We start from the raw sequence: 16,033 nt of genomic DNA, 5'->3' as shown, positions 1-16,033 counted from the left end.
AGACACAGGGAGAACATTGCCGGATTCGAACCTCATTCATTAGCACTGTGACAGCATTGCCTTAACTGTGTTGCCCATTAAAAAAAATGATTTGGAAGAGTGTGGGGGAGATGGAGAGAATGAAAAGAGAATGAAATCTCTCCACAAAATTGGCAAATTATTAGAAGGTAAAATTTCACCTGACAAGCCAAGACCCTTTGGGATCATTCTAACAGATTTTGATCCATTTTGTGAAAGTGACATTGCAGTCTTCTATCCTGCCAAGCACCACAGCCCCTCATACCACCCCTCATGATTCACATCATTTCCAACCATCATTTCTACTTTTCATATTGAAAGGGCTGGTGGGAAGAGAAACAGCAACACAAGGAACACAAGGTATTGTTTAATTTACAATGATTCTATCTCAGGAATGCAGAGGCACACAAGCACCTGCTATTCATCCCAGGGCATAGCCATGACGGTCTGCTACAGGTCAACAAAGTTCTCACCCAAAAGTGCAAAAAGAGAGAGCATGCGAGAGTCGATGGGAGGTGAGCAGGTGGGGGGGGGTCAGCCTGGAGCTGAGAGCAGGCGTCAGTGGTGTACTGCACAGCTGACTGCCTGAGGAATGGGCACCATCCCCAGCAGCTCGAAAAACTCTCCACGACTCAGCAGGTTTCCAGTGAAGGCTCAAGATCCAAGTATCCACTACCCAGGGGTGGGGTGGGGGGATTGGGCTCCCCTCAGTCAGCTCCCCAAATTCCAACTGCTCCAACTTTGCCCCTACTTTCCTCCTTTCCCTGAGCAACCAGACTGCTTCTGCTTGCAGGTGAAGCAAGTCGGCTGTTACTTGAAGCAAGTGTCTGAGGGGCGGGGGGGTGGGTGGCTGACAGTTTCCTGAGTCACGCGCCGGGGAAGAGCACTTTTCACAGGGCATCCACGATCCACACACCCACGTCACATCTGTGGAGATCAAAAGAGAGGGATAAATCAGATCCTGGTGAGACAGACAGAATGGCCAAGGGGCAACAGGGTGCAGCAAAGAGTAAGGGGAGTTATTTCCCCTTTGTGTGATGCAGAGTGGAAAGAGGGTTGCCCAGGAGAAATCAGAGGGGAGAAAGCAATGGTAGGAGGGCAAGAGTTGGACGGGTAGAGAGAATGAGATGGTAATGAAAGCAAAGACAGTCAGGATCAGCACCATTCGCAGCATCTCCCCCCTCCACCAAATGAGGTATTGCAACCCCCCCCCAAGTGAGGTATCATGACCCAGTAGCATCTAGCGTTGCTCATCTCCACACAATACAAGCAGCACCACTTCCCCCCTGCCTGATGAGCAAGTTTTCGACAGTCATATTGTGCCCCTCCCAAAGACTTGTTTTGGCACTGACCCCATGAACAGTGGATGGGTGGAGGACATTTTGAGAGATGTGGCACTGACCAACCTTCTGGTCCAACTGCTGGTAGTTAGTGGTCTTTGGGCGGCGGGTGGCCTTTGACTTCCGACCCTCAATCACAACAGCAATAATCTGAAACAAATATATGCAAAGGTTACTCCACCAGCAAAATAAACATGTCACCTAGGATGGCCAAGGAGATGCTCACTGGGTGAGGAAATGCACCTTCCAGCACCTTGCCCTTGTGATGGACACACTCTCACACACCAAGCAATTGCAACCCAGTCAGATCATTTGTTTGCTCAGATTACTGGATCATTTATCCCCATCCCACTACAAGAACAGAAGAAATAGGAGTGGGGAGGGGTAGAAATGAGGGGTGAGAGGTGGAGTGTGGGAGGGAGGGGAGTGTGGGAGGGAGGGGAGGGGAGTGTGGGAGGGGAGTGTGGGAGGGAGGGGAGTGAGGGAAATAAAGTGAGAAGAGTGAGGCAAGAAATGGGGAGGGAGGTAATATTTCTATCATCTTGGTTGAGTGCTTGACATTATAAGAAACCCTGTTCACAGATATTTGTTATAATTGCATCCTCTTTGTGTACCTGATCATTTCACGAACTGACCATCTTCCTTGCCCCATTCAAGCACTGAGCAGATTAGATGTGACATATAGAGAGAGGATCTAGGAAATAGCACTGCTCCCTGAATAACATGTTCTCCTGGAAGTGCACTTCTGTACATGGTGCGGATGTCCCACGGGGCTGCTCCCCAAACCACCTAGCACAACAGTGGATCCCAGGCGAGGAGACCCCGCAACCCCCCAGCCCCGGGGACTGCAGTGGCCCCTCACCTTGCGCTTATTGTGGTAGGCCACGTACAGAACGGCCACGATGACGGCTGTAGTCACCAGGTAGGCGAAGAAGTGACTGTTCTCTGGCTCGTCCTGGGGCACCGACTCTCCGCCTGCCTTCGACGCTGGGCCGGTCCCCGCCTCGCTCCCGGTCCCGGTCCCCGCCTCGCTCCCGGTCCCGGCCCCCGCCTCGCTCCCGGTCCCGGCCCCCGCCTCGCTCCCGGTCCCGGCCCCCGCCTCGCTCCCGGCCTCGCTCCCGGTCCCGGCCCCCGCCTCGCTCCCGGTCCCGGCCCCCGCCTCGCTCCCGGTCCCGGCCCCCGCCTCGCTCCCGGTCCCGGCCCCCGCCTCGCTCCCGGTCCCGGCCCCCGCCTCGCTCCCGGTCCCCGCCTCGTTCCCGGTCCCGGCCCCCGCCTCGCTCCCGGTCTCGTTCCCGGTCCCGGCCCCCGCCTCGCTCCCGGTCTCGTTCCCGGTCCCGGCCCCCGCCTCGTTCCCGGTCCCGGCCCCCGCCTCGCTCCCGGTCTCGTTCCCGGTCCCGGCCCCCGCCTCGGACCCGGTCTCGTTCCCGGTCCCGGCCCCCGCCTCGGTCCCGGTCCCCGTTACTGCCGCTGCTCCGGCCTTTGTTGCAGCTACGTTGTGGACTCGGGAACCTTCCACCGAGTGGCGGAATTGTTCGAGTCCGGTCCGTCTTTCTTCATGTCCTGGGCATCACCGAGCCAGGAGCCTGCGGAAAGACGGAGGGCGAGCGGGTAAACAACGGAGCGGTGCCTGCTGAGGGAGGCCGGGCGGGGGGCGCGGCGTGCGCAGACCGGGCGGGGGGGCAGACCGGGGCGCCATGCGAGTGCCTCTCGCTCACCGGCCAGCAGTAACAGCGACGCGATCAGCAGCCACCGCCGCCGCCTCATCCTGTCCCCGGAGTTGGGAGACTGATCCGGATGTTCGCGGCTCCTTGGGAAACCCGGGTTAGATTTTACGGCTGCAGGACGGGTCTCGCTTTCCCGGGGCAAACTCCCTTTCGTTTCGGATGACGTTCACGAGCCGATCCAGTGAAATCCCAGCACCAGAGTTTTACTGCAGCTCGATCCGTTCTTGCACACGTCATCCGCAGTGGCATCACCTTGAGGATCAGCTGATGAGATGATGTAATAAGGTAGAAGGGACGAAGGGACGCGGCGGCTTGGCTATCCCTTTGGTTTGGGGGAATTGTGTGAAAGTAGCGAGATAACTCCATAGAGAGATAATTGCATGGATCAGACTCAACACCCCTCTCTGAGGCTTCCCCTCCACCACCCCATCAACTTAATACATAAACCCAATTATCCAGCTAGACCAATTGTTTCTGCTTGCTCTTACCCCATCAAACTAGTCTCCCTCCTTAAGGTGGGGAACATCTCCTCGTGGCAGACCTGAACTACCACAACGTCTCGCTCCGGGTGATCAACACTTATGCCTCTCTCCTGCAGGGCAAGAGGCTGGCCATGATCCACCATTGCTGGCAACGTCCAGGCCGGTTGCTCTGGCCAGTGAAGCATGTCAGACTCTGTGACCAAGGGCATCACCACCCTCATATTCAAACAGAAGGGGGAGGAGGAGGATATCAGGAATTAGGGGCAGCACGGTTCACGTAGTGGTTAGCACAACGCCTTTACAGCACCAGCGATTGGGTTCGAATCCTGCACTGCCTGTAGGGAATTTGTATGTACTCCCCATGTCTGCATGGGTTTTCTCTGGGGGCTCTGGTTTCCTCCCACCGTTCAAAATGTACCGGGGTGTAGGTTAATGGGGTGTAAATCGGGCGGCACAGACTCGTGGGCCAAAATGGCCTGTTGCTGTGCTGTATGTCTAAATTTAAAAAAATAATAATTTAAAAATCATTATTAAACAGGGACTACAAAATCCTGTCCAAGAACATCGTCAATCGAGTCAAGTCTACTATGGGGCAGGTAATCCACCCAGACCAAACCTGCATAGTCTAGGCTTTCACACTGCTCAGAGATACCATCATCTATGTGCAGGACAGGGGAGTGGATACCTACTTGGTCATCTTAGACCAGGAGAGGGCCTTTGGCCTGATACCGCACACGTACATGATGGACAAAATGGGCTTTGGGGAGGGAATCTGGAATTGGATTAAACTACTCGACACAGACATCTGTAGTGCAGTCCAAATCAATGGGTGGTAAACAAGTCTGGAGTTAGGCAAGGCTACCCACTGTCTCCAGTCTTATTCACGTGCTGCAAAGAGTCCTTTGCTGAATCCATCAGGAAGGATAAGGGCATAAGATTCTGATTTATTGTCAGAGTATGTACATGACTTCACATCCAACCCTAAGATTCTTTATCCTGTGGGCCAGGCAGAAATACCACTTACCTGGTAGTGCCAAAAATCACTGTACACAAGATCCACGTGTAAACAAATAAAGAAATGCAAAAAGGGAGGAAAAAAATCAATAAAGTGCATATGTTGAGTTTGTTGTTGAGAGGTCTGATGGTGGAGGGGGAGCAGCTGGTCCTGAACCTGGCGGTGCGGGTTTTGTGGCACCTGCACCTCCTTCGTGATGGCAGCAGCGAGAACAGAATGTGTGCTGGGTGGCATGGATCCTTGATTGCAGCTGCTCTCCGACGGCAGCGTTCCCCTGTAGATGTTCTCGATGGTGGGGAGGGTGTTGCCTGTAATGTCCTGGGCTGTGTCCACTATCCTTTGAACTACCGACGTCAGACTTGTAGGTCTATAGTTTCCTTTTTCTGTTTCCTACCATTCTTGTACAGCTGAACCACATTCACAACCTTCCAATCCCCTGGAACCAGGCCAGAGACTATTGATTTCTGGAAAATTGTCACATCTCCTCCACAATCTCCAAAGTCATCTCGTTCAGAACCCACAGGTGTACTATGTTCATTCCGGGAGATTTATCTATCTTTAATCCATTCAATTTACCTAATAAAATTTCTCTAGTAATCTTAACTGTATCCAATTCTACTCCCTGAAGCCTGTCTTTGTGGGATATTAGTAAAGTTTTCCACAGAGAATATAGACATAAAATATTGATTTAATTCTTATGCCCCAGCATCATTTTCTATCGGTCTTATATCAACACATGTCTCTCTTTTATTCTTTATATATTTTTTTAAAAGTATCTTTTTTATATTGTTTACCAATCTCCTTTCATAACTCTTCTTTCTGTAAGTTTTTAAAGGATTCCAGTCCTCTGATTTCCCACAAGTTTTAGATTCCTTGTTTGCCCTCCCCTTTGCTTTTATCTTGTCCTTCACTTGTTCATTAGCCACATTGGTGCCAACTTTCCTTTTACTAATTTCCTTTTCCTTGGAATAAATCTAACCTGCATTCCTTTTATTATCTGCGGAAATATCTTCCAATTCTGTTCTGTTCCTCCGACTAGTTTGCTTTACCAGTCGACTTGAGCCAGCTCCTTGCTCATACCACCGTAATTTCCTTTATTCCACTGAAAAATTGATACATCTGCTGTAGACCTGTCGCTACGATGGGCAAATTGGAATGGATTCATGTCACTGCTAAGACAGCAGCTGATATACTTAACACCAGCCTTTCAAACACTTCATCTCTGTTGATGTGACTGCCACTGGTCAATAGTCATTTAGGCAGGTTATCACACTCTTGGGCACCGGTACAGTTTGAAACAGGCGGGTACCACACCATGCTGGAGTGAGATATTGAAGGTATCCATGAATATGATGGTAAGTTGGTCAGCGCAGAGTTTTAATACTCAGCTGGGGCTCTGTCCGGACTGGATGATGTCCTCGGATTCTCTCTCCTGAAGCAGCCCACACGTCATCCTTGGATACAGACAGATGAGCATCATCAGGGATACAGGGGTGCACAGTATAATGCACCACACACCCCTCACTGTAAAACATTGATACATGCCACTCCCCTCACTGTAACACTGATAGACCCCTCACTGTAACACTGATAGACCCCACACCCCTCACTGTAACACACTGATACACCCCCACTCCCCTCACAGTAACACACTGATAAACCCCACACCCCTCACTGTAACACTGATAGACCCCACACCCTCACCGTAACACTGATAGACACCACACTCCTCACTGTAACACTGATAGACCCCACACCCCTCACTGTAACACTGATAGACCCCACACCCCTCACTGTAACACTGATAGACCCCACTCCCTCACTGTAACACTGATAGACCCCTCACTGTAACACTGATAGACCCCACACCCTCACCGTAACACTGATAGACACCACACCCCTCACTGTAACACACTGATAGACCCCACACCCCTCACTGTAACACTGATAGACCCCACACCCCTCACTGTAACACTGATAGACCCCACACTCCTCACTGTAACACACTGATACACCCCACACCCCTCACTGTAACACTGATAGACCCCACACCCCTCACTGTAACACACTGATAGACCCACACCCCTCACTGTAACACTGATAGACCCCACACTGTAACACTGATAGACCCCACACCCCTCACTGTAACACTGATAGACCCCACACCCCTCACTGTAACACACTGATAGACCCCACACCCTCACTGTAACACTGATAGACCCCACACCCCTCACTGTAACACTGATAGACCCCACACCCCTCACTGTAACACACTGATAGACACCACACTCCTCACTGTAACACTGATAGACCCCACACTGTAACACTGATAGACCCCACACCCCTCACTGTAACACACTGATAGACCCCACACCCCTCACTGTAACACACTGATAGACCCCACACCCCTCACTGTAACACTGATAGACCCCACACCCCTCACTGTAACACTGATAGACCCCACACCCCTCACTGTAACACACTGATAGACCCCACACCCCTCAATGTAACACTGATAGACCCCACACCCTCACTGTAACACTGATAGACCCCACACCCCTCACTGTAACACACTGATAGACACCACACTCCTCACTGTAACACTGATAGACCCCACACTGTAACACTGATAGACCCCACACCCCTCACTGTAACACACTGATAGACCCCACACCCCTCACTGTAACACACTGATAGACCCCACACCCCTCACTGTAACACTGATAGACCCCACACCCCTCACTGTAACACTGATAGACCCCACACCCCTCACTGTAACACACTGATAGACCCCACACCCCTCACTGTAACACTGATAGACCCCACACCCCTCACTGTAACACTGATAGACCCCACACCCCTCACTGTAACACACTGATAGACCCCACACCCCTCACTGTAACACTGATAGACCCCACACCCCTCACTGTAACACTGATAGACCCCACACCCCTCACTGTAACACTGATAGACCCCACACCCCTCACTGTAACACACTGATAGACCCCACACCCCTCACTGTAACACACTGATAGACCCCACACCCCTCACTGTAACACACTGATAGACCCCACACCCCTCACTGTAACACACTGATAGACCCCACACCCCTCACTGTAACACTGATAGACCCACACCCCTCACTGTAACACTGATAGACCCCACACCCCTCACTGTAACACACTGATAGACCCCACACCCTCACTGTAACACTGATAGACCCCACACCCCTCACTGTAACACTGATAGACCCCACACCCCTCACTGTAACACACTGATAGACCCCACACCCCTCACTGTAACACTGATAGACCCCACACCCCTCACTGTAACACTGATAGACCCCACACCCCTCACTGTAACACTGATAGACCCCACACCCTCACTGTAACACACTGATAGACCCCACACCCCTCACTGTAACACACTGATAGACCCCACACCCCTCACTGTAACACACTGATAGACCCCACACCCCTCACTGTAACACTGATAGACCCCACACCCCTCACTGTAACACTGATAGACCCCACACCCCTCACTGTAACACACTGATAGACCCCACACCCCTCACTGTAACACACTGATAGACCCCACACCCCTCACTGTAACACTGATAGACCCCACACCCCTCACTGTAACACACTGATACACCCCACACCCCTCACTGTAACACACTGATAGACCCCACACCCCTCACTGTAACACTGATAGACCCCACACCCCTCACTGTAACACTGATAGACCCCACACCCCTCACTGTAACACTGATGGACCCCACACCCCTCACTGTAACACTGATAGACCCCACACCCCTCACTGTAACACACTGATAGACCCCACACCCCTCACTGTAACACTGATAGACCCCACACCCCTCACTGTAACACTGATAGACCCCACACCCCTCACTGTAACACTGATAGACCCCACACCCCTCACTGTAACACACTGATAGACCCCACACCCCTCACTGTAACACTGATAGACCCCACACCCCTCACTGTAACACACTGATAGACCCCACACCCCTCACTGTAACACTGATAGACCCCACACCCCTCACTGTAACACTGATAGACCCCACACCCCTCACTGTAACACTGATAGACCCCACACCCCTCACTGTAACACACTGATAGACCCCACACCCCTCACTGTAACACTGATAGACCCCACACCCCTCACTGTAACACACTGATAGACCCCACACCCCTCACTGTAACACACTGATAGACCCCACACCCCTCACTGTAACACTGATAGACCCCACACCCCTCACTGTAACACTGATAGACCCCACACCCCTCACTGTAACACACTGATAGACCCCACACCCCTCACTGTAACACACTGATAGACCCCACACCCCTCACTGTAACACACTGATAGACCCCACACCCCTCACTGTAACACACTGATACACCCCACACCCCTCACTGTAACACACTGATAGACCCCACACCCCTCACTGTAACACTGATAGACCCCACACCCCTCACTGTAACACTGTTAGACCCCACACCCCTCACTGTAACACTGATAGACCCCACACCCCTCACTGTAACACTGATAGACCCCACACCCCTCACTGTAACACTGATAGACCCCACACCCCTCACTGTAACACTGATAGACCCCACACCCCTCACTGTAACACTGATAGACCCCACACCCCTCACTGTAACACTGATAGACCCCACACCCCTCACTGTAACACACTGATAGACCCCACACCCCTCACTGTAACACTGATAGACCCCACACCCTCACTGTAACACACTGATAGACCCCACACCCCTCACTGTAACACACTGATAGACCCCACACCCCTCACTGTAACACACTGATAGACCCCACACCCCTCACTGTAACACACTGATAGACCCCACACCCCTCACTGTACACTGATAGACCCCACACCCCTCACTGTAACACTGATAGACCCCACACCCCTCACTGTAACACTGATAGACCCCACACCCCTCACTGTAACACACTGATAGACCCCACACCCTCACTGTAACACACTGATAGACCCCACACCCCTCACTGTAACACTGATAGACCCCACACCCCTCACTGTAACACTGATAGACCCCACACCCCTCACTGTAACACACTGATACACCCCACACCCCTCACTGTAACACACTGATAGACCCCACACCCCTCACTGTAACACTGATAGACCCCACACCCCTCACTGTAACACTGATAGACCCCACACCCCTCACTGTAACACACTGATACACCCCACACCCCTCACTGTAACACTGATAGACCCCACACCCCTCACTGTAACACACTGATACACCCCACACCCCTCACTGTAACACTGATAGACCCCACACTCCTCAGTGTAACACTGATAGACCCCACACTCCTCAGTGTAACACTGATAGACCCCAAACCCCTCACTGTAACACTGATAGACCCCACACCCCTCACTGTAACACTGATAGACCCCAAACCCCTCACTGTAACACTGATAGACCCCAAACCCCTCACTGTAACACTGATAGACCCCACACCCCTCACTGTAACACACTGATACACCCCACACCCCTCACTGTAACACTGATAGACCCCACACTCCTCAGCTGTAACACTGATAGACCCCACACTCCTCAGTGTAACACTGATAGACCCCACACCCCTCACTGTAACACTGATAGACCCCAAACCCTCACTGTAACACTGATAGACCCCACACCCCTCACTGTAACACTGATAGACCCCAAACCCCTCACTGTAACACTGATAGACCCCAAACCCCTCACTGTAACACTGATAGACCCCACACCCCTCACTGTAACACTGATAGACCCCAAACCCCTCACTGTAACACTGATAGACCCCACACTCCTCACTGTAACACTGATAGACCCCACACCCCTCACTGTAACACTGATAGACCCCACACTCCTCACTGTAACACTGATAGACCCCACACCCTCACTGTAACACTGATAGACCCCAAACCCCTCACTGTAACACTGATAGACCCCAAACCCCTCACTGTAACACTGATAGACCCCACACTCCTCACTGTAACACACTGATAGACCCCAAACCCCTCACTGTAACACTGATAGACCCCAAACCCCTCACTGTAACACTGATAGACCCCAAACCCCTCACTGTAACACTGATAGACCCCACACCCCTCACTGTAACACTGATAGACCCCTCACTCCTCACTGTAACACTGATAGACCCCACACTCCTCACTGTAACACTGATAGACCCCACACCCCTCACTGTAACACTGATAGACCCCACACCCCTCACTGTAACACTGATAGACCCCACACCCCTCACTGTAACACACTGATAGACCCCACACCCCTCACTGTAACACACAGATAGACCCCACACCCCTCACTGTAACACTGATAGACCCCACACCCCTCACTGTAACACTGATAGACCCCACACCCCTCACTGTAACACACTGATAGACCCCACACCCCTCACTGTAACACACAGATAGACCCCACACCCCTCACTGTAACACACTGATAGACCCCACACCCCTCACTGTAACACACTGATAGACCCCACACCCCTCACTGTAACACACTGATAGACCCCACACCCCTCACTGTAACACACTGATAGACCCCACACCCCTCACTGTAACACTGATAGACCCACACCCCTCACTGTAACACTGATAGACCCCACACCCCTCACTGTAACACTGATAGACCCCACACCCCTCACTGTAACACTGATAGACCCCACACCCCTCACTGTAACACTGATAGACCCCACACCCCTCACTGTAACACTGATAGACCCCACACTCCACACTGTAACACTGATAGACCCCACACCCCTCACTGTAACACTGATAGACCCCACACTCCACACTGTAACACTGATAGACCCCACACCCCTCACTGTAACACTGATAGACCCCACACTCCACACTGTAACACTGATAGACCCCACACCCCTCACTGTAACACTGATAGACCCCACACCCTCACTGTAACACTGATAGACCCCACACCCCTCACTGTAACACTGATAGACCCCACACCCCTCACTGTAACACTGATAGACCCACACCCCTCACTGTAACACTGATAGACCCCACACCCTCACTGTAACACTGATAGACCCCACACCCTCACTGTAACACTGATAGACCCCACACCCCTCACTGTAACACTGATAGACCCCACACCCTCACTGTAACACTGATAGACCCCACACTCCACACTGTAACACTGATAGACCCCACACCCCTCACTGTAACACTGATAGACCCCACACCCCTCACTGTAACACTGATAGACCCCACACCTCCACACTGTAACACTGATAGACCCCACACCCTCACTGTAACACTGATAGACCCCACACCCCTCACTGTAACACTGATAGACCCCACACCCTCACTGTAACACTGATAGACCCCACACCCCTCACTGTAACACTGATAGACCCCACACTCCACACTGTAACACTGATAGACCCCACACCCCTCACTGTAACACTGATAGACCCCACACCCCTCACTGTAACACTGATAGACCCCACACCCCTCACTGTAACACTGATAGACCCCACACCCTCACTGTAACACTGATAGACCCCACACCCCTCACTGTAACACTGATAGACCCCACACCCCTCACTGTAACACTGATAGACCCCACACCCCTCACTGTAACACTGATAGACCCCACACCCCTCACTGTAACACTGATAGACCCACACCCCTCACTGTAACACTGATAGACCCCACACCCACACTGTAACACTGATAGACCCCACACCCCTCACTGTAACACTGATAGACCCCACACCCCTCACTGTAACACTGATAGACCCCACACCCCTCACTGTAACACTGATAGACCCCACACCCCTCACTGTAACACTGATAGACCCCACACCCCTCACTGTAACACTGATAGACCCCACACCCCTCACTGTAACACTGATAGACCCCACACTCCCTCACTGTAACACACTGATAGACCCCACACCCCACACTGTAACACACTGATAGACCCCACACCCCTCACTGTAACACTGATAGACCCCACACCCCTCACTGTAACACTGATAGACCCCACACTGTAACACTGATAGACCCCACACCCCTCACTGTAACACACTGATAGACCCCACACCCCTCACTGTAACACACTGATAGACCCCACACCCCACACTGTAACACAGATAGACCCCACACCCCTCACTGTAACACTGATAGACCCCACACCCCTCACTGTAACACACTGATAGACCCCACACCCCTCACTGTAACACACTGATAGACCCCACACCCCACACTGTAACACAGATAGACCCCACACCCCTCACTGTAACACACTGATAGACCCCACACCCCTCACTGTAACACACTGATAGACCCACACCCTCACTGTAACACACTGATAGACCCCACACCCCTCACTGTAACACTGATAGACCCCACACCCCTCACTGTAACACTGATAGACCCCACACCCCTCACTGTAACACTGATAGACCCCACACCCCTCACTGTAACACTGATAGACCCCACACCCCTCACTGTAACACTGATAGACCCCACACCCCTCACTGTAACACTGATAGACCCCACACCCCTCACTGTAACACTGATAGACCCCACACCCCTCACTGTAACACTGATAGACCCACACCCCTCACTGTAACACTGATAGACCCCACACCCCTCACTGTAACACTGATAGACCCACACCCCTCACTGTAACACTGATAGACCCCACACTCCTCACTGTAACCACTGATAGACCCCACACCCATCACTGTAACACTGATAGACCCCACACCCTCACTGTAACACTGATAGACCCCACACCCCTCACTGTAACACTGATAGACCCCACACCCCTCACTGTAACACTGATAGACCCCACACCCCTCACTGTAACACTGATAGACCCCACACTCCTCACTGTAACACTGATAGACCCCACACCCCTCACTGTAACACTGATAGACCCCACACTCCTCACTGTAACACTGATAGACCCACACCCATCACTGTAACACTGATAGACCCCACACCCCTCACTGTAACACTGATAGACCCCACACCCCTCACTGTAACACTGATAGACCCCACACCCCTCACTGTAACACTGATAGACCCCACACCCCTCACTGTAACACTGATAGACCCCACACTCCTCACTGTAACACTGATAGACCCCACACCCCTCACTGTAACACTGATAGACCCCACACCCCTCACTGTAACACTGATAGACCCCACACCCTCACTGTAACACTGATAGACCCCACACCCCTCACTGTAACACTGATAGACCCCACACCCCTCACTGTAACACTGATAGACCCCACACTCCCACACTGTAACACTGATAGACCCCACACCCCTCACTGTAACACTGATAGACCCCACACCCCTCACTGTAACACTGATAGACCCCACACTCCTCACTGTAACACTGATAGACCCCACACTCCACACTGTAACACTGATAGACCCCACACCCCTCACTGTAACACTGATAGACCCCACACCCCTCACTGTAACACTGATAGACCCCACACCCCTCACTGTAACACTGATAGACCCCACACTCCACACTGTAACACTGATAGACCCCACACCCCTCACTGTAACACTGATAGACCCCCACACCCTCACTGTAACACTGATAGACCCCACACTCCTCACTGTAACACTGATAGACCCCACACCCCTCACTGTAACACTGATAGACCCCACACTCCTCACTGTAACACTGATAGACCCCACACCCCTCACTGTAACACTGATAGACCCCACACCCCACACTGTAACACTGATAGACCCCACACCCTCACTGTAACACTGATAGACCCCACACCCCTCACTGTAACACTGATAGACCCCACACCCCTCACTGTAACACTGATAGACCCCACACCCTCACTGTAACACTGATAGACCCCACACCCCTCACTGTAACACTGATAGACCCCACACCCACACTGTAACACTGATAGACCCCACACCCCTCACTGTAACACTGATAGACCCCACACCCTCACTGTAACACTGATAGACCCCACACCCCTCACTGTAACACACTGATAGACCCCACACCCCTCACTGTAACACTGATAGACCCCACACCCCTCACTGTAACACTGATAGACCCCACACCCCTCACTGTAACACTGATAGACCCCACACCCCTCACTGTAACACTGATAGACCCACACCCCTCACTGTAACACTGATAGACCCCACACCCACACTGTAACACTGATAGACCCCACACCCCTCACTGTAACACTGATAGACCCCACACCCCTCACTGTAACACTGATAGACCCCACACTCCACACTGTAACACTGATAGACCCCACACCCCTCACTGTAACACTGATAGACCCCACACCCCTCACTGTAACACTGATAGACCCCACACCCTCACTGTAACACTGATAGACCCCACACCCACACTGTAACACTGATAGACCCCACACCCCTCACTGTAACACTGATAGACCCCACACCCCTCACTGTAACACTGATAGACCCCCACACCCACACTGTAACACTGATAGACCCCACACCCCACACTGTAACACTGATAGACCCCACACCCCTCACCGTAACACTGATAGACCCCACACCCCTCACTGTAACACTGATAGACCCCACACCCACACTGTAACACTGATAGACCCCACACCCCTCACTGTAACACTGATAGACCCCACACCCCTCACCGTAACACTGATAGACCCCACACTCCCTCACTGTAACACTGATAGACCCCACACCCCTCACTGTAACACTGATAGACCCCACACCCCTCACCGTAACACTGATAGACCCCACACCCCTCACCGTAACACTGATAGACCCCACACCCCTCACTGTAACACTGATAGACCCCACACCCCTCACTGTAACACTGATAGACCCCACACCCCTCACTGTAACACTGATAGACCCCACACCCCTCACTGTAACACTGATAGACCCCACACCCCTCACTGTAACACTGATAGACCCCACACCCCTCACTGTAACACTGATAGACCCCACACCCCTCACTGTAACACTGATAGACCCCACACCCCTCACTGTAACACTGATAGACCCACACCCTCACTGTAACACTGATAGACCCCACACCCCTCACTGTAACACTGATAGACCCCACACCCCTCACTGTAACACTGATAGACCCCACACCCCTCACTGTAACACTGATAGACCCCACACCCCTCACTGTAACACTGATAGACCCCACACCCCTCACTGTAACACTGATAGACCCCACACCCCTCACTGTAACACTGATAGACCCCACACCCCTCACTGTAACACTGATAGACCCCACACCCCTCACTGTAACACTGATAGACCCCACACCCCTCACTGTAACACTGATAGACCCCACACCCTCACTGTAACACTGATAGACCCCCACACCC

At 52.3% G+C, this 16,033-nt stretch overlaps 1 protein-coding gene across 1 annotated transcript; it reads right to left on the bottom strand.

The window, feature by feature from the left end:
• Nucleotides 1–369: 369 nt before the first annotated feature.
• LOC138750644 (putative per-hexamer repeat protein 5) lies at nucleotides 370–3,054 on the bottom strand. The gene is made up of 4 exons (XM_069912745.1): nucleotides 2,976–3,054; nucleotides 2,221–2,918; nucleotides 1,425–1,508; nucleotides 370–945 (listed from the first exon to the last, which is right to left on the bottom strand). Exons 1-4 carry the CDS (start codon nucleotides 3,052–3,054, stop codon nucleotides 940–942), a joined length of 867 nt encoding a protein of 288 aa, XP_069768846.1. The 3' UTR covers nucleotides 370–939.
• Nucleotides 3,055–16,033: the final 12,979 nt, after the last annotated feature.

The sequence above is a fragment of the Narcine bancroftii genome, unplaced genomic scaffold, assembly GCF_036971445.1.
Source record: "Narcine bancroftii isolate sNarBan1 unplaced genomic scaffold, sNarBan1.hap1 Scaffold_214, whole genome shotgun sequence".
NCBI classification, from domain to species: Eukaryota; Metazoa; Chordata; class Chondrichthyes; order Torpediniformes; family Narcinidae; genus Narcine; species Narcine bancroftii.
Note: the sequence above shows the minus strand (reverse complement) of the source record. Positions and strands in the feature narration are given on the sequence as shown.

Coding starts and splice junctions, on each gene's coding strand:
- LOC138750644 (XM_069912745.1), bottom strand. CDS start 3,054: ATGGCGCCCCGGTCTGCCCCCCCGCCCGGTCTGCGCACGCCGCGCCCC. Junction 2,919..2,975: donor CCCTCAGCAGGCACCGCTCC/GTTGTTTACCCG, acceptor GGTGATGCCCAG/GACATGAAGAAAGACGGACC. Junction 1,509..2,220: donor CCTACCACAATAAGCGCAAG/GTGAGGGGCCAC, acceptor TATTTGTTTCAG/ATTATTGCTGTTGTGATTGA.